We start from the raw sequence: 23577 nt of genomic DNA, 5'->3' as shown, positions 1-23577 counted from the left end.
CACCACTGTGTGCTCCAGCACCCATATCTCTGAGGGAGCCCCCTCACCACTGTGTGCTCCAGCACCCACATCTCTGAGGGTGCCCCTCACCACTGTGTGCTCCAGCACCCACATATCTGAGGGTGCCCCTCACCACTGTGTGCTCCAGCCTCCCACCGCCGCCTCCCGCACTCCCCTCAGGCCCCGCCTGACTATCACCCCTTTCCCCTTGGCTCTCAGCTCAGCCATGTCCCCTCAGCGGTGGCCATGTCCCATCAGTCCGTCCACGGCCCCTCAGCTCCCGGCCATGTCCCTCAGCTCCCGGCCATGTCCCCTCAGCTCCCGGCCATGTCCCCTCGGTCCGGCCATGTCTCCCCTGTTCTCGGCCATGTCCCCTCAGTCCGGCCGTAACCCGTCAGCGGCGGCCATGTCCCCTCAGTCCAGCCGTGACCCCCCACTTCTAGGCCATGTCCGCCGACTTCCCGGCCCTGTCCCTCAGCTCGCCGCCCGCTCCAGCCGCCCTGCGCTCCGCCTACCCCAGCGCCATCTCCGCCTCCGCTCCTCGGGGCGCTGCTCCCGCCCATCTCCGGCCGCCGGGTCCGCCCCTTCCCGCGATAGCGCCGGGCCCGCTGTCATGGCGGCGGCGGACGAGCCCGAGGTGGACATCGAGGGGGACCCTGCGGCCGCGCCGGGGTGAGTGAGGGCCGCGAGGGGCTCGCTGCGGCTCGGCCGGCGCGCCCCGTGCCCCGCGGCGGGCGGGGCGGCGTGAGGGGAGAGCCGCTCCTGAGGGGGCGGCCGGGGCCGGGCGCTTCCCGCCGCTCCGGGAGAGACCTTGGAGTGTCACGGAGTGCCCGTGGAGAGGGGCAGCGGCGGTGCGGGACATCGTCGGGAAGGGCACTGAGAACGGGGCTGTGATAGCGCTGGTGTGAGGAGAACCGCCGTGATGCGATCCCCCAGAGCCCGGAACAGCGCTGCGAGGCTGCTGGGAAAATCCTTAAAATACCCATGGAGAAGGTGCTGGGTTGTGTAACTGTGTTAGCGAGGGAGGCTCAGGAAGCTGAACGCCCGGAGGGAGGTGCAGAAAACGGGTTCATAGAATCATGGAATGTTAAGGACTGGAAGAGCCCTTAAACGTGTTCTAATCCCAATCCCCTTGCCGTGAACAGACATGTCTTCCACTAGACCAGGTTGCTCAAGGTTTTATTCAGTCTGGCTTTGAACGCTGCCAGGGCTTGGGCATCCACAATCTCCCTGGGTAACCTGTGCCAGGGCATCACCATCCCCAAGTAAAGAATTTCTTCCTAGTATCTAACCACATTTTTCCCTCTTTCAGTTTGTACCCAGTAAGTCCTTGTCCTATCACTACAGTTCCTGCAAAGAGTCCCCCTCCTGCTTCCCTGTAGCTCTTCCAGACAGTGGAAGTTTGCTATCAGGTCTCTACACCAGCTTCTCTTCTCCAGGCTGAGCAGCCCCAGCTCTCCCAGCCAGTCTTTGTAGGGGAGGTGCTCCAGTGCTCTTATCAACATCGTGGGCTTGCTCCAGCACTTCCATGGCATTCTTACGTTGGGGACCCCAGAGCTGGATGCAGCACCTCACTCCAGGTGAGGTCTCACCAGAGCAAAGCCCTGCTGGCCGTGCTGTTTTGATGCAGCCCAACATTCCAGTGGCTTTCTGGGCTCCAGCAAATTCACAGATAAGGGATGCTGAAGTGAGTAGGCAGTGACTGCAATGCCTCAAACCCAGCACTTGCAAGTGCTGGAGAGAATGAGAGGTTTGTAGCAAAGACGCTGCCCTCAAATAGCCCCTGCTGCTGCTGCAGACAGGCTGCTGGCAAAGGGGCCTCTTGATCCCACCCTCTGCAGGGTATGCTCAAAAAGAAGCAGGAGTTGTATTGATCTCTGGGCATGGAGACTCATCCTGGTCCTTTATCCTATAAAGAAATGTTTGAAGTGCTGCACGAAGCAGTTCAGAGCAGTAGGTGAGTTTAATTTAGTAGCACTGCAGGGAATATAGGGCTGATTAGTCTTCAGACAAGACAATGTTCTGGAAGTAAAGATTTTTGAAAACAAGTACTTACACAAATTACTAAGGAGATCTTATGCTGCATGAAAATAAAAGGAAGTCGATCAATGACATTAATCACTGACAGATCTCTAATTCGTAGTTATTTACAGAAAAGTTTAAATAGAAACTGAATGAAGTCTGTATGAGCATGAGATTAAATATTGGGAAGAAACTCTGCCATGTAAGGGTGGTGAGCCCTGGCCAGGTTGGACAGGGCTTGGAGCAACCTGGTCTGATGAGAGGTGTCCCTGTCCATGGCAGAGGGTTGGAATGAGATGATCTTCCAACCAAAGCAGTCCCAGATTTTGATCTATGGTTCTAACAGCCTTATATGACAGGATTCTATTAAACCTTGTGCAAGCAAGAGCTCTCCTCAGCAGGAAAAGCAGTTTGCCTTTACAAGAAAATGCTTTTCCCTTATTGGGGGTAAGATGTAGAAATGTTAAGTGGAGATAATACAACTCAATGCCATTCAATATTAAAAATACAATGGTTCTGAACACTTGACTCTCTTTCAGAGATCATGAAAATACAGCATCAAGCCTGCTGCAGGATCACTATCTTGATTCATCTTGGAGAACTGGCAACAGTCTTGTAAGTATTTTTTCAGTCAATGCTGCTTGTAGCAAGGTTATCAGAGCTTGTGTTCTCTCTTCCCTCCAGGTACATGCTCTTTTAGGTTTTTAACCACTGCTTCTTCCTTACTTTTACAAACTATTTCTTGTCAGTACTCAGGTACAGTGTGACAGAATTGAGGTATTAAAATGTGTTTTTGTTGTTTGCAGCCATGGACGTTGGACAGCAGCATTAGTGAAGAAAACAGGGCTGTCATTGAGAAGATGTTGCTGGAAGAAGAGTATCCTTTTGCTGGTTTGGTTTTATGTTTTCTTGTAGAATGCTAAAAAGCCTCCTATTTCCAAGAACTGGACAAATCTTTGCCTGTTAAGGTGACTGAAGCCCTATCAACTTCTAGGTAGATTGCAGAAATCCTGCTGTAGAAACTGCAGTATTTATTTCTACAGCTGGGTAATTCTGAAGCAGTGTAGTTTACCTGATTATTAAAATTCTCACATGTAAAAATATCTCTGATGCTTTGGAAACTTACTTAATGACTATTTCAGATATTATTTATCTAATAAATCGCTTTCTGAAAAAATATGGCTCAACCAAAAAGAAGTGGAGAAAAGATCTATGAAAAGGTAAGATCTGTCTGGGAAAAATTCTTAGTTAGCTAAGTAGAAATGAAAAGTCTTTCTAAAATTCTTCTAATTTGGTGGATATGCACCAGCAGCACAATTACTAATTTTTATTTTCACTCTTGCATTTGCAGCCCGCATAAGAAAACTGGAAAAGTCATGTATGTACATTTTAATGATTGAATTGCATTTATTAGTATAGTGTCTGATTTTGTTAAGTTACCAGATACTATTTAAAAAAATTAAAGTTTGTTTTGTTTGGCTGTAAAAAATTATTTAAGAGACCTTTCAACAAAAAGAAATATTGTTGTGTGTAACAAGAGGCTAGAGTAAACCAGGTTTTGGGGAGTTTTTTGGTAGCACAGTGGTCTTTATGATAAAAATTTGTTAATTCTAGTTGCCTTTTCATCTTTTCTGTTGCCTGCTTTGATGTATTTCTGTGCCATTGGTCACTGATGAATATTGAGTTGCCTTGAATCTTCCATCGTGATGGAGAAGCTGATGTGATTCTCAGTATTTTATTTATGAGTCACATTCATGTTTAGAGCAATACTTTGAGTTTGGCCAAAGATGGGGAGTAGTCCTCCTGTCAGAGGGTGCCTTGAGTGACTGGGATTGGAGAATATTTGGATTTGGGAAATCACTGATTTCTGCTTCCTGCATTCCCAGGGTGCGTTCACCCACAAAATCACCTGGCTGTTCCTTAAAGTGGACATCAGAGGAGAAAGAGCTGTTTGAACAAGGACTGGTGAGTTTGTTTATATATATATAATATTTTAGATTGAATTAATGAGATTATCTTGAACAGTAAAGTAGTTGACATGAATAAACATGTTGTATAATCACAATGCTGCATTAACTATGAGAAGTATAGTATAGTGTGTTCTGAAGGCAATAAAGGTAATAAAGTAAAATCCTTTACTGTTGTAAGGTTTGCAGAGACTATATGGTTGTGCCAATTGTAAAAGGGTTTGCTTTGCCAACCACAAGGATTCCTTGGGATAACAGGCAGCAGAGTGCCTGAAATGGGTGAAGAAGATCCTTCAGTTAAGAATAACAATAATTCTTACTACTGAATGCAGTTTCCTTCTTGGCAGAACATAAACAGCGAGGCCCTTTACCATGGGTTTGCTGTAGTGTTTGTGCACTTTAATGAATAATGAGGTTTTGAGCTCATTTGACACGTGCAGTGCCATGTCTGGGATGTCAGAGTTGGGGTCACTTCCATGTGCTTTGTTGCTTCAGGTGAAATTTGGCCGCAGGTGGACGAAAATTGCCAAACTGATCGGCACTCGAACGGTTCTGCAAGTCAAGAGCTATGCTCGGCAGTACTTCAGGAACAAGGTAAATGGAGCATCCCTGGGGCTGCCAAAAAGGTGTTGGCCCATGGGTAGCTTGGTCTTAATCTGTCTTTTCAGGGCACTAGTATCAAAGCAGGTACTTTAATCATTCCCTTATTCAGAGAAGTGGAATATCGTTATTTGCAGATTTAAATGTGAAGTCAGACCTGATTTCAAATTCCTAGAGTGACCACTGGTTTTATTGCTGGTATAACTAAACAATAAATGCAGTATAATTGTGGTCCTTTACACTGTTGGTTGTTATTTTGAAAATACTGGTTTTCTACTACACAGCTCTTTCTGCTGTATGTTGTAGTTTTAGCTTCAGCCTTATTTGAGATTTCATGGCTTTAAGAAGAAATAACTACTTTCTAGGGCTTTCTGACTGGAAATACATGCAAATTTATACTTCACCTAAAGTATATGTATAATGCTGTGTAAAAGTCAGTTGCAATGGATTAAATTAAATTAAAATGATAAATTGAAAAAGAAACACTTCAGAATATCTGCTGTTCAAATAAAACAGTCCTGATTATTTGGGAGGCAGATGATTTTGGCTTGTTTTTCCCTCCTAAAAGTGATTTATATTTTCCTAAGGCAAAAAATGGTGATTCAGAAAAAGAAGAGCAAAGTCAGTGTGGGAGCAGCCTTCCCATGGAAGATGGGGCAGGAATGGAAGCTGGAAACTTGAGAGGCCGTGCAGACCCCAACCTGAATGCGGTGAAAATCGAGAAGCTGTCAGATGATGAGGAAGTGGACATAACTGATGACATGGATGAACTACTCACTCCTGCCTTCCAGCAAGAAACAGGAAAATCTGAATTATCTGTCATCCCAAAAAGTCCAGTTGAAGAAACAAAAGCAGTGGAACAAGGTTTTTCATCTGCTGGCCACAGTTCTGCAACTGATTTGCCTGAAGAAGATCCTCAGCACACCAGGCCAGAGACAGTGGATGCATTGGTATTTCCTGCTGTGGCAGCAACGTGTTCCCAGCACCTGAATGGGGAGAAATCTGTGAATTTGGATTACCAGCAGTACAACAACCTTGTTGAGAAAGCTGAGCAAAGTGGACCAGTCACATGTCCTGCACAAGGAACCGATCAGGAGCTCAGTGAGGAGCAAAGAGACCTGGCTGATAATGGATTGCTTTTTCCTTCTCCCTGCCAAGTGGATGAAGATCACCAAGAGGAAGCAGAGGAGCTGAAGCCACCTGATCAAGAAGTGGAGGTTGACAGAAGCATCATTCTGGAAGAAGAGAAGCAAGCTATTCCCGAATTCTTTGAAGGGCGCCAGGCCAAAACACCAGAGCGTTATTTGAAAATCAGGAATTATATTTTGGATCAGTGGTGAGATGCATTAATTTCTTTTACTGAAATAAGTGATTAAGATGTCCTGGTCTGATGTAGTTAAAACACTACTTAGCACTAATAGCTTACTTCTGAATAGAGTGAAATTAATTGTATGGTAGCTTGCCAGTGAAGAGCATTCATTATTAATACTTCTTTTGCATCTTCCTGATTTTTTTCTCTGGCATTCTGGAAGCTGAGCAATGAAAATACTTTGAAGCATTAAGAAAATGAATGTTCTGTACCAGAACAGGCTGCATTTATTTTGGCTGTGCTATTTCCTTGCCATTTTTGCCATCCTATGCCTAAGAATGGTCTTAACAAATGGTTCCTTAAAATAACCAATGGCATTAATTCTGTAGCCTTGCCTTTACAGAAAGGCAGCAAGAGGCAATAGTCTTGAGCTAGAGCAAATAGTGTTGACCAAAGGAATGCCTCAAATTAAGAATCAATTGGGAGTGGTGCTTGTGCACTTAAATATTTTATATTCCATCTGCACAGGAGTGGTGTAAGGAAACATAGTGACTTGTAGTAGAAGGCTCAAGATAATTTGGTTGCCAGTTTTGGTTTGTACTTGCTTTGAAGCAGAAAGAATTACTGAGTTTAACTCTGTCCTCATTCAGTTGTCTTGTACTCTGACAGCTTCTAGTTGCAAAGAGAGACTAAAATTCCATTCGACACCAGAGAAGTGTTGAACTGAGAAGATTCAGTGTCTGCTTAAAGGAAGGAATAAATGCACAGAGAGTGAAAACAGGACCTCAGTTGAAGTCCCCCAGTTCCTTCATCCCCCTGTGGTTTGTTCTGCTGTTTGACCAGGTGCTGTGCTTTGTTTTAGGGAAAGATGCAAACCCAAATACCTGAACAAGACCTCGGTGCGGCCCGGCCTGAAGAACTGCGGGGACGTGAACTGCATCGGGCGGATCCACACCTACCTGGAGCTGATAGGAGCCATCAACTTTGGCTGTGGTAAAGATATTTCTGTAAGAACAGTCAATAAAGAGCCTCTTCTGGTGCAGTGCTGAAGGACTGCCCCATGTTAGGGTGTGCTGCTCACACAGAGCATGCACATTCATCCTTGCTAGGAAGGACCTTCTGACAGATCTTCCCTCATAACTTTGGAAAATCTAGAAGAGCTTGTAACCTATGAACAGGATTAGAAATTTTAGGCTTACACAAACTTTCTATTTTTTCTTTTTATTTCCCTTTCCTCATGTTTAATGACACACCAGTTGGTGGGATGTTTGTTTTGTTTCATGCTTTTCTGTGTGTCCTGATACCAGCTGTGTCTGAAATTCTGCCCTTCTTCTTATTAGGTAGAATTCAAGTAATTGTTTCTTTTCCCACACTAAATTATAACTATTTTCTAGATTAACACCAACGTCTTCATCCTCAGGGCTAGTTTTTAAACAATTCAAGTGTTAAAATTAGGTGAACTGTTAAAAGAAGTGAATATGCTTCTCTAACTTGATGTTGGTTTAGAGGCTGTGAATGAATTTTGGTTCAAAGCTGAATGACAGTCACCCAGGAGAGGAGCAATGTCCTGCAATTACATTTTGTCCAAAGTAAAGTTTTAAAAAATTATTTAGAAAGAAGAAGGAGGAGAATAGGAGGTTTTGTTGTTTTAAAAGTGTAGTGGGAGATGGCTACGTCACCACTCAGAATTACGACTGTCAAGAGATGTCTTTGCTGTCAGGGTTCTGTTTGCTTCCTCCCTGTGCCATTTGCTGTTGTCACTTACCCGTGTCATTCCTGTGTGTGTGGCAGTGCTGAGCAGCCTGAGCTCTGCTGACACGGCAATTGTCCCCTGTGTGTCCTGCAGAGCAGGCCGTGTACAACCGGCCCCAGCCCGCCGACAGGAGCCGCTGCAGGGAGGGCAAGGACACGGTGGAAGCCTATCAGCTGGCCCAGCGCCTGCAGTCCATGGTACAGCCCATGGGGGGCAGCGGGGACACGGGGAAAACCCTCCCAGCTTGCATTTATTTGCAAGCCAGGGCACCTCGGGGCATGTCTCCTCTCACTCAGGTTGCAGTTTCCTTAAGGGTGCCCTGTGATTCAGATGTCAGTCTTGGTACAGGTGTCTCACACCCGCTCACATGTTCAGGTCCTTCACTCCAGCTGTCTTGCAGGCCTTCCCCTGCAGCCTGAACTCCCTCTTCCCCATAATTTGTTAGCCACAAAATAGTGAAGTGCATTGCAGTCAATACAGTAGGTATGTGTTATGGCTTACTGAGAGCCCTATGCACACAATTAAATGCAGCAGTAACTCATTTATAACTGCATGAATTACCGAGGCTTGCCAGAGTTAATTTTTATATTCACACTTAATGTAGCATTTTTAAGTACTTCACAGCAAAGTAAATCAGTTGATGAGAGGAGAACTAAATCAATCCCACATTAAAAATAATAAATTGAAATGTAAAGAACTGTAGCATACACTAAATGTAAACACACTGAGTTTATAGCTTTGTGTGTTGTCTGAGCATTAATTCAGAGCTGGATATCAGTGCTCTGGTGCTGTCAGGAGTGCTGATACTCCATGGAACACTAACAAGCTTTACAGCCTTAAACCCCAAAAACTTTACTGATGATAATTCCTGACAGATGATGAACTACTTAATTCTACAGAAATCTGGGGTGTTCCTTATTTTCTGGGAACGTGTTGGAGTGTCAGTGCCATTCCTGGGGCAGTGACCTTTTGGACAATGTCCTTTTGGCTGCCTGGCTGAAGGAAATGCAGTTTTTCCAGGGTGATTTGACTCATGGTGGTTTCTTGCCTCAGCGCACGAGAAGACGGCGAGTGCGGGACCCGTGGGGAAACTGGTGTGATGCAAAGGATTTGGAAGGACAGACATTTGAGGTAACCCTCCTGTGTTTTAAACTTACCTTAAATCATCAGTTCCTGCTAATTGCTGGTAGGTGCTGTTGCATCAAACAGACAAGGGAACAGTTGTGTCTTAGGGATTTAACCTCTCTTGTGGAAGTGTAATGGACAGCTCATCTTCATGCTGATTAATACAGCTGCATTTGGGGTTTGCAAAGGGGTTTTATGCCCATAAAACTCGTTGCCTTGTCTTGTAGGAGATTTCATGACCCGTTGCTTTCAGTTAACTGCCTTTAGGGTAACGGTAGGGGATGGGAGAATAACATTTAAATGTTATTTTTTCAGCCCTGTATGGTTTCCTTGTGCTCATTATGCAGGTGATAATGAGTTCCTAATATTAATTCTGCTACTAGCAATATCCCCAGTAATACTGTGGTTTATTAAGTGCTTAAAAAATTCATGCAAGGTTAAATATTTTATGGGAGAATTGGAAAGAAAATGCATGTCTGTTCCTACAATTACAAATTACATCAAAAGTGAAGAATTATAAACATCCAATTTTCCTGTATACAAAGCCTTCTTAATTTTCAACCTTTCAGTAATTGCCTGTAACAATTATTTCTATAATGGTATCATGACATACCTATTTTTGAGTAACTGTGGGTTAATAATTCCAACACTTCCTGTAAAATACATATTTGAATGGAAACAAAGGTTGAAAATATCCCTAAGGAGGGGGCATGATAAATTCTGGCTGTGGTTTGTAATGGCAGATGGTCACACCTGGTTTTACACCTGGTTTGTGATGTGGGCTGTGATTTTACTGAATTTGAATGATTTGGAGAGTGAGAGATTTCTCTTATCAGGCACCTTGTGGACCTGATCTCAGATTGTCATTCCTTCCACACTGCTTGGTTCTGCCACGGCTGTTGCCTCTATTTTGAGTAGTCTTGTAATACACAAATTAGATTAAGAGGGCAGGGATATCAAGAATTTATTCTGGGCTGGTTTTGCAATCAGGGCTGAAAAAGCACTTCAGCCATTGAAACATTTAATTTTTTAAAAAATCTTTTCAGCATCTCTCAGCTGAGGAATTAGCAAGAAGGAGAGAGGAGGAAAAACTGAAACCTGCAAAATCTTCTAAAGGTTCAAGACAAATCAAAAGGTATTTGATCACATTGTGTTCAAACATAGATCTGCCAGAAATGGAACAATGTCCTGTATAGTGTCAGGCTGGAACCCTGCACAGCATTAATATGTATCCTGGTCTGGAATAGCAGGGATGCTTTTCAGATGTTCTGTGTTGGAATTCAGGAGTGTGGGAAGTGATGTTTTGTTATTTGGTGGAAGCCATTCTAATGTGGGATGAGAAAATCCAGTGAAGACAACAAGGTTATTCCTCCTCTGCCAAGGAGACAGTGGGAAACTTGATAAGTTTCCTGACTGTCCTACATCTTTAGAGAAATTTTCTTTCATTTTATAGTTCCTTTGATCCCTTTCAGCTGATACCATGCTGTTTGTTCACGGAAGAAAAGCAGGTATGTACCTCTGAGTGAATTACTGAGAAAGCTCCATTGCTTGGGTTACTTTTCTTATCATTGTGTTTATCATTTCAGGAGCCCTTTCAGGTGAAAGTGTCTTCTGAAGTACTTTTAATAATGGATTTGGTGAGCATTAAGTTTTATCTTTCAAAAAGCTGTGATGTGTGTGCTGTGGGTTTGTTTTGTTGTTGTTTTTTTTAATGAGCAACATAACAAGACAAAGAAAATAAAACAAAGAAGCTGTGGCTGCCCCATCCCTGGAAGTGTTGAAGGCCAGGTTGGGTGGAGCTCTGAACAACCTGTTCTAATGGAGGGTGTCCCTGTCCATGACAGGGAGGATAATGAGATAATCATTAAGGTTCCTTTCAACCCAAACCATTCTGTGATTTTTTTCCAGTCAGACCTAGAAGTCTGAGAATCTAGTATTAAATAAAGCCCCTAAAATGAATGGGTTTTGTATTGTGCTTAATATACAACTATTGACCTTCTAGAAAAACTAATAAGAGCTTTGCTACTTTACTGAGAGTTTTACTACTTACTACTCTCTGTCATACTTTAAATCTAATTTGCTTAAAGCTACTTTCTGAAACAGACTGCCCTTCTGAAATCTATGGCTTCATTTTCTCCCAGTCTGGGAATTGATTTTGTGTTTGCAGAGCAATGTGTGGGGTTTTTTTTTTCAAGAATAACAGGCTGTACCAAAATGTGTGCAGTTGTTCAGCACTGCCCAGGCTGCAGTTTTTGAACTTCCATACACATTACATTGCCTTCTGTATGGAAGTGTTGCCTTCTTGCACTACATCTGTGGTGTGTATATAATGAGCAAATTTAATCTTTTCTGTTTGCTTTAAATGGAAGTACTGGGTATTTGAGAGTCTTGAGTTGTCTTGAGTTTTCCTTCTGCATATCCTTGAGAAGTCACTGCCTTGTGAGAAATCCCACTTTGGACTTTCCTACTTGTCTGATCTCATTCCAGCACTCTCACGTGTCTCTGGCAGAAGTGATTGGGCTGCTCGGTGGAAAGTACTCTGAAGCTGATAAAATTGTGGAAGTAAGTGTTTGTCTTTTCACATTTTCTCTATTATATTAAATCTGAAATGATCATAGTTAGACTTTGAATAGATGTAACTTATTTCTAAAAGGCAATTAATTAAATATATTAAAGTTGAAGTTGATTACTGTAGTCTTGAAATATGAAAGTTAAGCTTACATTCAAGTGTCAACTGCATCATGAGGAAGATCTAGTGAATGCCTCTTAAAACTCTGTAAGTTTTCTGTAACTGATTCACAAAATTCACAGAATCACTGGGTTGGAAGAGACCTTTAAGATCATTGAGTCCAACTCATGCCCTAACACAACTAAACCCTGGCACATCCAGTCTTTTTTAAACATACCCAGGGATGGTGACTCCACCACCTCCCTGGGCAGCCATTCCAGAACTATCACCCTTTCTGTGAAAAACTTTTTCCTAATATCCAATCTGTATTTCCCTTGGTGCAGCTTGGGGCTGGGTCCTCTGGTTCTGTCAGTGCTGCTTGGAGAGAGCCCAACCCCACCTGAGCACAGGCACCTTTCAGGGGGTTGTGGAGATTGATAAGGTCATCCCTGAGTCTCCTTTTCTCCAGGCTGAGCACCCCCAGCTCCCTCAGTGGTTCCTCACAGGGTTTGTGTTCCCAGCCCCTCTCCAGCCTCGTTGCCTCCTCTGGATGCACTCAAGTGTCTCAACGTCCTTCCCAACCCAAAGTGAGGGGCTAGAACTGGACACAGCACTCCAGGTGTGCCCTTCCCAGTGCTGAGTACAGGGGCAGAATGACCTCCCTATTCCTGATGCAGGCCAGGATACCATTGGCCTTCTTGGCTCCCAGGGCACACTGCTGGCCTGGCTGTCAGCCAGTACCCCCAGTCCCTTTCCTCCCGGGCCCGTCCAGCCACACTGTCCCCAGCCTGTAGCACTGCAGGGGTTACTGTGGGGAGAATGCAGGACTGGGCCCAGTAACCCCCTGCAGCCTGATGCAGGCTCCTTGCACTGGTGCAGCCGGAGGTTCTTTCCCCAGGTGTGTGCAGCAGAGCCGTGCAACAGCCTGAGCACAGGCCTGCAGTGCGAGATGGACCCGGTGTCCCAGACGCAGGCCTCGGAGTCGCTGGCGGCCAGGGGCTTCCAGGTGATCGGCTGGTACCACTCCCACCCCGCCTTCGAGCCCAGCCCCTCCATCCGCGACATCGACACGCAGGCCAAGTACCAGGTACAGCAGAGACACACCAACACCCAGCAGCAGCCTAAAGCCTCCCTGGGCTTTGCACTGCTGCACCAGTGTGTCTTACAGCAGCTCAGTGAGAATTGACAGAAAAGCTGTTCTTTAGGTTTCAGCTTTGCTGCTCTGAATAAGACTGGATTTTTGGATATGGTCTTTTTGGTGTTTTTTAGAGCTATTTCTCCAGGGGTGGTGCCATGTTCATCGGGATGATCATAAGCCCTTACAACAGGAATAATCCTCTTCCCTATTCCCAGATCACCTGTCTGGTCATTAGTGATGAGATCAGTTCTGATGGTTCCTATCGTAAGTACCCCTGTTTAATCCCGTGTCTTAATTCTTTGGGTGTTAAGGGGAAGATGTCTGGTTTTGAACCTGAGAAATCAGTATTTATGTATTTATATTGGTAATATGATGGCATTATATAAATGGTGTCATTTATAATGGTAACATGTGCTGGATTAACCCAGGAATTTCACTAAGAATAAACCTGTGGGTTGTCTGTGCTGTCAGGATAGGAATATGCAACTATAAATACATACAAGATTGATCTTCTGTGTTAGTAGTTCCCACAATTCCTCAAAGAAATGAAAGGGTTGGGACACAGGTCCCTGTTATTTACATACAGAATCCATGTGGACAGCTTAGAAACTGTTTCCCATGTCTTACTGGGCCTGCATTACAACATTCTGAACAGATTCTCTGCTCAAGGAGACTGAAGTAAATAGCAAAGAATTGGCTGCTACAGTGGTCAAAAACTCTTAATTTTTGAGTAACGTGGCATTCAGCAGGTCAGAGGATCAAAGAAATGTGCCAGCTGTCCAGGGGAACACAAGGCATGACAGCTGAAACGGTGCTGGCATGAACCCCCACCTAAGGGAACAAATTCCTGATTAAAAATACCATTGGCATTTCATGAAAACAGGGTCTTTTCCTTTCTTGAACAGTTAAGGACATAGCACATAAAATTCGCTGTATTGCAAGTGATGGTCAGATCTTCTACTCTTTTCCTGACATGGATTTGAGGAAAATTCCCCTGATAACAGTAGATGGTTCTGGTACCTGCCTGTTCTTTCTCCTCCTCCCTCTATAAAGTCCTGTTTTTTGCATCCACACTCCAAGGTTTCCAGTTCTATTAGCACAGGTGTAGCCAGCCCTTGTGAGCCCACACTTCCCTCTGTTTTTCCAGTGGAAGCAGACAAGGGAGCCCATCTGCCTGGAGCCTCACTGCAGTCCTGGGCAGTGGCAGCAGTGGCCACATCTGTGCCCCAGTTCCTGTTTACCACCCTGAGACTCCTGCACTTTTATCCTCTTCTCCCACACATCCCACTTTGAGGGGGGGAGTTAAAATACTGACAAACTCTATTGCCCTGAGAAATGGACATTTTTGTAGTCATGTGCATTTTCTGTCAGAGGATTTCAGATTTCTGTTTAGCTCCTGAAGTCAAGGTTTTACAAAATGCCATCTCCTCTGGCTCTTTGGAAATGATTTACTGAAATGTACAGTCTCTTTCCTCCCTGATTTTTGGTAAACTAATAGTGTTCTGAAAATAACTTTCTGATGATTCTTTCCAAATATTTTCTAGAATTCTCTTCCCCCACCTGCAGTAAGCTAGAAGAATTTCTTGATTTCTGAGCAAAGTTCCTTTGAAATTGAAAACAGTAGTCAGCACTTCACTATCAGCCCATTCATACTGAAAAAACCAAACCTTTTTTATTTAATTTAATAACTATATAACTCTTACACTACAAAAGTGCAACTAAGTTAGAAACACTCAATTCATTTTTTCATTTCTGGGTTTGCTGTAGATTTCTGTCCTTCCTTATGGAATGGGAATTGGCAAGGGCAGGGAGCAGAACAGATTTGTTCCTACTCCCACCAGAATTAAATTTGGAATCCAAAACACGTCATCCTTTAACCTCCTTAATGTTGTCAAGTAACAGAACTACAGGCTTCTGCAGTCAACAATAAATGAGGAACAGTTATGGGAAGGGAAGGGACTGCACCTAAACTGAACAGGACAAAAAACAGTGGAGTGTAGCAGAAACACTGAATAATGATCTTCAATTGGTTGCAGGCCTGCCCTACAAATTTGAAATGGAACAGATGTTGGAGGAGCCTCAGTGGGAATTAGTATTTGAAAAAACAAGGTGGATAATTGAGAAATACAGATTTTGCCACAGGTTTGTGTCCACTTCTGTTACAACCAGGCAGGTTGGAATTTTTATACATTTATTGTTACCTTTCAGTCAAGACCCATGGCTGCTTTCTCCAGCACTCCTGTTTGTTTTTCTTCCAACAGCAGCGTCCCCATGGATAAAATTTTTCATAGAGATTCTGACCTGACTTGTTTGCAGAAAGTAAGTTTGCTTCTCTTAACTTTTTTATAGTAGATGTTTTTTTTTAATGCAACTCTGTTTCATGTCAGAAGTCACATGGAGTTACACTTTTACAAATCAGAGATGTAAATTAATAAATTAATTTTGTGGGGCAGCTTATTTACTTTCAACACAGTGAAAATAAAGATCCTCCTCTCAGAGAGGTGGGGGTGGTTATGTGCAGACACCAAGTTTGAGGGGAATTAATGGCAATTAATTACTCAGGTCTCTCCTTAGCATTTTGTGTGCTTTCAGTGTCAAGACCTGCACATGTCTCAGGAGCAGATTTGGCCTGGCTATTTATCAGTAAAATAATGCTGTGCCATGTTTGTCATGGATAAGTAGGAACTTTAAATTTTCCAGTCAGTGTGGTCACTGCTCTGGAGCTCTGACTAGTGGCAGCTGTACCATTATGGCACAAACAAGACACAAACTCTGCCCAAAGCATAAGACATAAACAGAAAACTTGCACACAGTAATTGCACACATTGATTTTTTTTTTTTGTTCCCTCTCAATACATCTTTGCTTATAAATTGTAAATCTAAACTTGAGTTGGTAGAATGCTCTGAAATTCAATTGTTGGGTAATTGGTTTTAAAGACTTGGGTTTAGATCGCCCTGTTCCTTTTAAATTTACAATGGATAAACACTTTTTGTAGTGTTCATCCTAAATAGATAAATAAAAATCTCTTTGCAATACTTACCACATAAAAGAGGGGGGAAATGACAATTTAAAACAGATTTCCTTTTCTTTTGCCTAGCTTTTGGAGTGCATGAGGAAGACTTTGGGCAAGGTAACAAATTGCCTCATTGCTGAAGAGTTCTTGACTCAGATAGAAAACTTATTCCTTTCCACATACAAGAGTGAAAAAGATGCTGAAGGAAGTGAGAATGAACGTTCACACGAATTGCCAGTGTGATGGCTTTGGAATTTTGATTTCATTTTTTAATTTCTTCCCCTCCTCTCCATTATGTCAACTCTTTCAGAATTGTTATCCCTTTTAGTAGTGACTGTTAAGACTCCAGTGTCATCTCATTGTTGTGGTTGAAAAACACTTCAGAAGCTCCTAATGTGTGACCTGTGTGCCTGAGGAATGCTTAATGCTGATGAGTGCCATGGAGTTAATGATTGACCAGCCTGGTGTTTGGGAAGGAGGACACCCTGTCAAGAATGCTGTGCATCAGTCTGCAAGGAGAGCTTGTCCTCTCTCAAGTCTTTCAGTTTGGGAATTTTCTATAATGATTTTATCTACAAGTGCACCTCTAACTCAGAATGGATTTGTTCCTTTGCTTTAGGGAGTGTAAGTTTGAATGAGTTCACAGAAGGGAAACTTAACTGAAATCAGAGTTTTGTAGCTCAGACTTTCCTTGTGTCCAGTAAGAAGTTTCATCCAGTTGTAGCAAAACATATTGCCCAATTTCTTTTTTTACTATTATTTTTCATATTACATTTCCCCATTGATTTTGATGGTCAAGTAGCTTTTTTGGCATATTCTTTGCCATCCTACTTCTATATTGGGGAGAAAAAGCTGACAAGTTTCATGACTTCTCAGTAGTGGCTGTGCTTGTTTCCAGTGGAAATGATAACTCCTGTCTTACTACAGCTTACCTCTTTCTGACCTTCCATTCTACAGGGAGGTTTTATGTTGTTCTCCAGATCATTGTGGTTTGTCCACTTCTAATTGCCACTGTTTCCTGTGGAAACCAGAGCTCCTGATTGATGGCAAACTGAGTGTAATGAGCAGAAAAGGATTTGTGTTTTTGAGCACAAAATGGATGTGTGTTTTTGATCCCCACTTTTATATTCAGAGTCTTCTCTATAATGTACAGTTCAATAGAAAAACACTTGTTTAAATCAGTTCCTCAGTTATGATTTCATACAGGTATATATTTAGATAAATCAGTCACAGATTGATCTTGATTGAGAAGTTTCCTGATTGCAACTTGGAAATGTTTCATGAGCTGTATCACTGTGAATCTTTTTAGAAAAAAATGTGCTTTAAATGTTGCTTTCTAAATACTAAGGAAACTTGACTTGTCTACAGGTATTACTATTTCCACATGTTTATCTTGGGCAGAGTTTCTCAGAGAGGCCTAAAATATATTTGAAAGTTTCAAGCAAGACTTGGAGTTTATATCTAGAGGGGAGACAATGGACACAATTTTTATTTTAAGAAAATATGTGTGTGTGTGTATATATATATATATATATATATATATAGTTCTACATAACATAAATGGAATTTTGAGATTTTCTATGTTTCAACTTTTTGTTTGTATGAAGAGTTTGAAAAGCTTTAAAATCATGGAGTTGCATCCCAAGGAGGGAACTCCTTCATGGGAAGTTAATGTTACATTTTTATCAGGCCTCATGAGTCTCTGTCACTAAGGGGAGGGAGCAGAACCTGAGCAGATGAAAATGTGAGCCCTTGAAACTCAGTGATTTAAGAGCTGTGGACTCAAAAGTACTGGTGGGTGTTGTGTGCTCTCTCTATATTCAGATGTGCTGGTGCACAGCTGTAGGTCCCACTACTGTGTGTAATTTACTACTTAGTGTATCCATCTCTCTCTCTGGCCTGTTGGCTCAGTTTGCATTTGCTCTAAACTCTCATCTCTGGGGCTTCCTGACCACCACTATTGCATGGATTCCTGGCTGGGCTACACTCCAGGTGGGAGAGCATTCCTTCTCCTCAGTGATGGGGAGCTGGGTTACAGTTTGGCAGTTTTCTGGAAAATCTCCCAATGTCAATGTCCTGACAGTTCCAGTTAGAGCTGCTGGGAGGAGAATTTGGAACCTCTGTTGTCAGAGCACCATGAAGTAGATACTGCTCATGTTCCACATCTTATTCCCAGCCCCTTAGGGATGGGTCAGCATTACCCAGGTAGTGCTAACAATGTCCTGGCTGCTTCCCTCTTTAGTGATCACTGATGTAAAGTCACACAGTTGTATTGTTGTATTCAACAGTGGTATTATATAAGGAAACTTTTTAGGAACCCAGACTTTTGAAGCAATTTTTCTGAGGACATGGGGCAGGATTGAGCCTTTGTTATGCACATAAAGCTCCAGAATTCCAAGTGTTTGTTGCAGGGTGGTGTGGAGAAAATACAATGCTTGTTCCATCAGGATCCAGTCTAGCACACAGAATTCTATAGGAATTGGAAAGAGTGCAGTTGTGATGCTGAGTAATGATTTTGTTGGCAGGAGGCAGGGTAAGAAAATAAACTAACCTACTTTTCATCATTTAGTTTCACTGAGTGGTTAATGATACGAATTTGGAAGTTGCATGCTTCCCAGGAAATAAAAACCTGTTTAACTAATATACCAGTTCTACCAAACACATTTTAGGCATGAAAATTTGGTATTAAAAAGCTTTTTTTCCCCCATCCAGGCTTTGTTTCAGTGGATCTGTGCAGACTAATATGCTGTTCCTTTCCATAGGACCAGTGTTACACATTACCAAGTTGTTGCTCAGGGCACGAGAAATTGTTGAGTAGGGGGTAGAATGATACAGTTGAAATTGGAATTCAACAGGTTAGGAAAGGAAAAAAGAAATTAACAGAAAACCCACAAAATAAACCCCAACAACCCGCCCCAAGATGTCACTTCTGGCAAATATCCCTATGGGCATTTGTTGGCTGAATCATGTTTGACTCTCCCAGTTTCCAGCATTGCTGCCTCACAGGGACACAGATCTTGTGTGCTAGGGGAGGGAACAGCCCTAATTTTATTTTTTTTAAACTAACGAACTTGCCAAAACCATTTCAGTTGAAAAAAGCAAAATCCATAACCAAGTAAAAAGTTAACACTGTTGCCATTGATATTCATTCAGGACTTTTTTCCTTTGCTTGCTTCTCTGCTATTTCTGCCTGATGACGGACAAGAGTCTACTAATAAAGGCTGCACCTGCAATACCCAGAACGATGTGTCTGTGTTTGTAACAGCTCGGCTCCGAGGCGGGCTCTGGGATGTTTGTGTGCCGTGTCGGTGGCACTGAGTAAAGAGTGAAGCTGCGTTCCAGCAGAGGGAGCTTTGTCACAGCTGCTGCGAGAGAGGTTCGGAACTCCTCGGAGTGCAACTCTTCTTAGCAGCGTGTTCGGTAAACTTGCGCCAGGGAGCGCATCCGGGCAGGAGGTGTTTCCCTCCGTGTTTTACAGCCGCTGTGCTTTGGTCTCCATCAGGAGATGATGCAGTGGTGCTGGGGCAGGGATGCTGGCATGGTGTTCGGCACACAGGTCACAGTCCTGAATCAGCAGTGAGGGGTTGGCAGGGGCACATCCTGGAGGAAAGGTCCCTTTCCATCAGCCACAGTGCCTGCCCCGATCCGATCCAGGTGTGCTGGTTCCAGTTCTGTTACCAGATTCCTTCTGCTGTGCTGCAGAGAATCCACTCTGCTGGGTTCCAGTCTGGAAAATCTCCTAGTGTCAATGTCCTGACAGTTCCAGTTAGAGCTGCTGGGAGGAGAATTTTGAACCTCTGTTGGGTTCCAGTCAAGCTCTCCCGGATTCAGCATTACAATATTAGAGTTAATTTTTGCTTTAGTATATTAGGTACTGAAATAAAGGGTTTGGTTACATTTGCAGGTGATGACAGTAAGATGTGAGGAAGTAGAGTGTTAAAATTTAAAAGAAAATTTTAAGAAAGTATTCAGAAAAGCATGCAGTGCAGAAAGGAAAAGGCAGATCACTTTTGATTGGGTTATGACATCAGGAGTGACTTCAGAAAAAAAGAAAATCATGGGGGATTCTGGATCACAGATCACAGAACACTGAGGACAGAGTGGCTGTAGGGACAAGAGAGGCTGTGGAGGAGGACAGTGCACCCCAAAAGGAGGGTGTGGCACAGCTGAGCACCCCGAAAGGAGGGTGTGGCACAGCTGAGCACCCCAAGTGTCTGCACAGGAGGGAGAGGTGCTGTGCTGGTGCTGTGCAGCCCCAAGGAAGTGAGGGATAAGGGCTTCATCCATCCCCACGGGAAGCAGCCGGTGGTTTAACATCCCAGTGAGCACTGTAATCACATGTGATGCTGGACAAAGTATTTAATGGCCTAGATAAAAGTATTCAGGTTGTTTAATTGCTGCTTTACATAGACCTACTGCCCTACTTTTACAAGGTTTAGAATTGTGCTGAGAAATTGTTTCCATGGAAGCAGAGATCACCAAAGAAATAATGCACTCCACATTTCCTACAGGATTATTCCTTTTACAGCCTGCTGTTCTAAATAATTAACTCTTGTAGTACTGTTGCAGCTTAGCATGGATTAAAAGAAATAATACTTTTTTTGGTGTCATAGAGGCATTACATTTTTAAAATATATATAAATATATATAAGTAGTTGGATATATACATATACATATATATATATATATAGTTGGAAAAACTTGTCTTCAAGTCCGTTCCTTCCTTATTTACAGAGGGGAAAATCCACCAGTAAAAGAAAAAGTCAATGAAGAAGTGCACTTTTATTTTGAACTATATTTCACATTTGGCATTTAAATAATGTGAAATAAAATATAGACAAGATATGAGGAGGTAGGTGATAGTTAAATGGATTTTGACTTTGAAGGAGGGATGTGAAAATTAAAAGAAAAAAGGACATTATTGTAATGTGGGTAAATGAATGACTCAGAAATGGGAAAAGAGTTGCTAAACTATTATAGAATCATCAACATGACAAATTGACTTACCTGGCAGTTTTAATAGTAGTTTTAGCTGTAGATCTCAATTATTTTCCAAGAAAGCTAACTGCAGTTATTATTACCTGAAGGAATATCCAGATTGTGTCCTGCTTTGGCAGAGGGTATTTACATCCCATTTCCATGTGGAGCTCTGATTTTACACCCATTCCCTGGCAGGCAGGGTCCTTCCCAGTGTGCACAGAGCCACGAGTGCAGGAGCTGGCAGGCCCTGGAAGTGGGGCAGTGCTCAGGTGAGCAGCACACAGGTAGGAGCTGACTGCAAGGCACGTGGCTGGGAGAGCAGTGCACACACTGCTCTGTGGTCATTACTGGTCTCAAAATAATGATTTATAAACAGTCTGACAGGGTTTGGCAAATCAGATGAATGGGACTGACTTAATGCAAACTGGAAAATCTTTGTCAGCTGCTGCCAAAGCACGTGGAAATGGTAAGACAGGTTTGTAGATCACTGGGAGAGTTGAGAGCCCCTGGAATGTTCTGTGAAAGGCATTAAAGTTCAGATTGAAAAATTTCTTAAGAAATAACAAACAACTTTGTAAGGGCACATAAGTATGAAAATCAGTATTCCTAGTGCTGCCTTGGGATGAGCATGTGCCAAAGGAAAGGTGGGAGAGAAGCTTTCCATGCTGGAAAATGAGGGTGATTTCTGCAGGAGAGCAGCCATCAGCCTGGTCAGCTGTGGTTCCTCTTGGAACAGCAGATGCCCCAGGCAGCAACCATCAAACTCCCAAAGGCTTTATTTAATAAAGCTATGAAAGTAGAAAGTCCATAACTGATAAGAATCTAGATAGTGGAATGATAAGAGGTGCTGTGCAGTGAAAGACACAGGAACAACCATGATGGAAGTGGAGGAGTAGGATTTCCTGCAGAAAAGGAAGAACCTCTTTAAACAGCCATTTGCATACAGTCCATACAAAGTGTAAATAAGGAAAAGGGCCAGCTGCTTGTCTTTAATCCATAACGGAAGCCCATGGCAGGAGCTTGGCTGCTGTCTCTTTTCTTCCCTGTTGTTTCCTCATCAAGCAGGAGCGAGGGAGGCAGCTGGAGGCAGGTGCCACTCCCTGAGAAGTAACAGGGAGCTGGGAAGCTGTTGGCTGGGATTTGGGAAGGAGATGGCAGATGTTTTGGAAGAAGAACCTGTTTGGTGGGTCTGATTTGAATCAATAAAGGGAGCAGCATGCCAGTGTGTGGGAATGAGCAGCCTCCATTAGTGGATTAAAGCTTTGGATGCTGCCTGCTGTCGCTCAGGACTTTATCTGTGCTTTTCTCCTGCACTATGGAGCCTCTGTTTGGGGTTGTGCTGGGTTTGATGCTGGCAGTCGCTTCACCAGCCCACGACAGCTGTACCTGTGAGACCAACAAGTGGGCAGTGTGTGCCCAGGACGGCCCAGGGAACTGCACCTGCAGGCTGGCAGGTTCAGATCACCCTGTAGACTGCTCAACCCTGACTTCTAAATGCTTCCTGATGAAGGCAGAAATGATGCCCCTGAAGGAGAAGCGCCTCTGGAGACCTCCCCAGGGGGTGTCAGACAGCGATGGCATGTACAACCCCGACTGCGAGGACAGCGGGGTGTTTAAGGCCAGGCAGTGCAACCAGTCCAGCACCTGCTGGTGCGTGAACACTGCGGGCGTGCGCAGGACCGAGAAGGGAGGCAGCAGCCTGAGCTGCAGCGAGCTGGTCCGGACCAGGTGGATCTACATGGAGCTGACACACAAGAGGAGCTCCAGTGCCTTCGCCGTTCCCGACGTGGCCAAGGCCCTGAGGCAGCTGTTTGAGAGCAGGTACAAGCTGCACCCCAAGTACATCGCGGCCATCAAGTACGACCCCCCCCTTATCCAAATCCGCCTGGACCAGAACAAGAAGCCCAGGTGGGATGTAGATATAGCCGACGTGGCCTATTACTTTGAAAAAGATGTGAACAATGACTCCGTGTTTCCATCCAACAGCAGATTGACTGTCTCGGTCAATGGAGATGCTCTGGCTATTGAGAAGCTCGGGATTTACTATGTGGATGAAAAGCCCCCAGAGTTCTCCATGAGGCAGCTGGCAGCTGGCATTGGAGCTGTGGTCACTGTGGTGCTCCTCACTGCTGGCATTGGCATCGCCGTGCTGCTCGTCCTCAGGTGGCTGCACAGAAGGACATATAAAAAATTTGAGTGTAAAGAAATGAGGGAAATTAAAGCCCCAAGCTTAGAGCTGCCCTGAGCTGAAAGAAGAATGGCAACCACAGGAAGAAAAGGAAAAGAAAAAGGCACAAAATACAAAGAACAGACTCGGTATATGTGATGGATTTTGAGTTTTTTCCTTCCTACGGGAATTTGTACAGTGAATATTCTAAATTATTCTTGTTTAGTTAGAATAAATTTTTGGGGTAGAAATGAATTTGGGAGTCAGTTACCTAAATATTTTAAATGACTCCTGCTTTGGAGGGTAAGAAAACTGTTACAGCTGTCTATTTAACATAACACAGAAGGCTTTCACTCCTGCTGCAGGCCTGGCTCAGATTGCTTAAATACTTAAATACTCTGTGGGGTTCTTGGTGTATCTATTTACTGAAATTAAAACACTTGCCTCAGCATATTTGGGCTATATTGCTGCTTTTCTCATGGTAGACTTCTTTAAAATGCAGTTTGTTTTTAGTTCATGGGGGCTTTGAAAAACAAAAGTTTCTGGAACTTTTTTTATCAGCAAATAATTTCATGAATATTACTAACTAATCCTATAAGATAATGCTAAGATACTCTGCAACATCAGAGTGATTTGTTAGGAAACATCCCAGGTGTTGGGTCGCTTCCAGGGGTGGAGATCCCAAGTTCCAGGGTTTGTATTCAGGCAGCACAGTGAGCTATTCCCACTTGTGCTCTTTAATAAGGGTCTGACACTCCTCGTCAGCAAAGATCTCTTGATCCCCATGCAAGTGTAAGTTAACCTTGGTGTTCTGCCCACATTCCAGCTCTGGTA

At 43.6% G+C, this 23577-nt stretch overlaps 3 protein-coding genes across 6 annotated transcripts in view; 2 read left to right on the top strand and 1 right to left on the bottom strand.

The window, feature by feature from the left end:
• FGGY (FGGY carbohydrate kinase domain containing) overlaps positions 1 to 610 on the bottom strand; it is a 290561-nt gene extending 289951 nt beyond the window's left edge. Inside the window, exon 1 of the mRNA XM_077182576.1 lies at positions 516 to 610. The gene's annotated coding sequence lies outside the window, so the exon portion shown is untranslated. The remainder of the gene's footprint in view (positions 1 to 515) is intronic.
• On the top strand, positions 559 to 18838 carry MYSM1 (Myb like, SWIRM and MPN domains 1). 4 transcript variants are annotated; one of them, XM_054638109.2, is made up of 20 exons: positions 559 to 672; positions 2562 to 2637; positions 2829 to 2899; positions 3165 to 3242; positions 3374 to 3400; positions 3909 to 3987; positions 4485 to 4583; positions 5177 to 5925; positions 6761 to 6891; positions 7745 to 7848; positions 8705 to 8782; positions 9823 to 9911; positions 10230 to 10284; positions 10363 to 10413; positions 11264 to 11338; positions 12343 to 12531; positions 12798 to 12846; positions 14619 to 14724; positions 14844 to 14901; positions 15681 to 18838. In XM_054638109.2, the coding sequence occupies exons 1-20, from the start codon at positions 614 to 616 to the stop codon at positions 15837 to 15839; spliced, it is 2382 nt and encodes a 793-aa protein (XP_054494084.2). In that variant the 5' UTR covers positions 559 to 613; the 3' UTR covers positions 15840 to 18838. The 4 variants fall into 4 exon arrangements, with proteins under 4 accessions (XP_054494084.2, XP_054494083.2, XP_054494081.2 ...); XM_054638108.2 differs by having other exon boundaries at positions 12714 to 12846; positions 14847 to 14901; XM_054638106.2 differs by having other exon boundaries at positions 12714 to 12846.
• Positions 18839 to 21637: 2799 nt separating this feature from the next.
• On the top strand, positions 21638 to 23146 carry TACSTD2 (tumor associated calcium signal transducer 2). The gene has a single exon (XM_054638765.2). It carries the CDS (start codon positions 21892 to 21894, stop codon positions 22819 to 22821), a length of 930 nt encoding a protein of 309 aa, XP_054494740.2. The 5' UTR covers positions 21638 to 21891; the 3' UTR covers positions 22822 to 23146.
• The last annotated feature ends 431 nt before the right edge of the window (positions 23147 to 23577 follow it).

Source organism: Agelaius phoeniceus, chromosome 8, assembly GCF_051311805.1.
Source record: "Agelaius phoeniceus isolate bAgePho1 chromosome 8, bAgePho1.hap1, whole genome shotgun sequence".
Lineage (NCBI taxonomy): Eukaryota > Metazoa > Chordata > Aves > Passeriformes > Icteridae > Agelaius > Agelaius phoeniceus.
The sequence above is the reverse complement of the archived record's forward strand: the minus strand, read 5'-3'. Positions and strand labels throughout refer to the sequence as shown.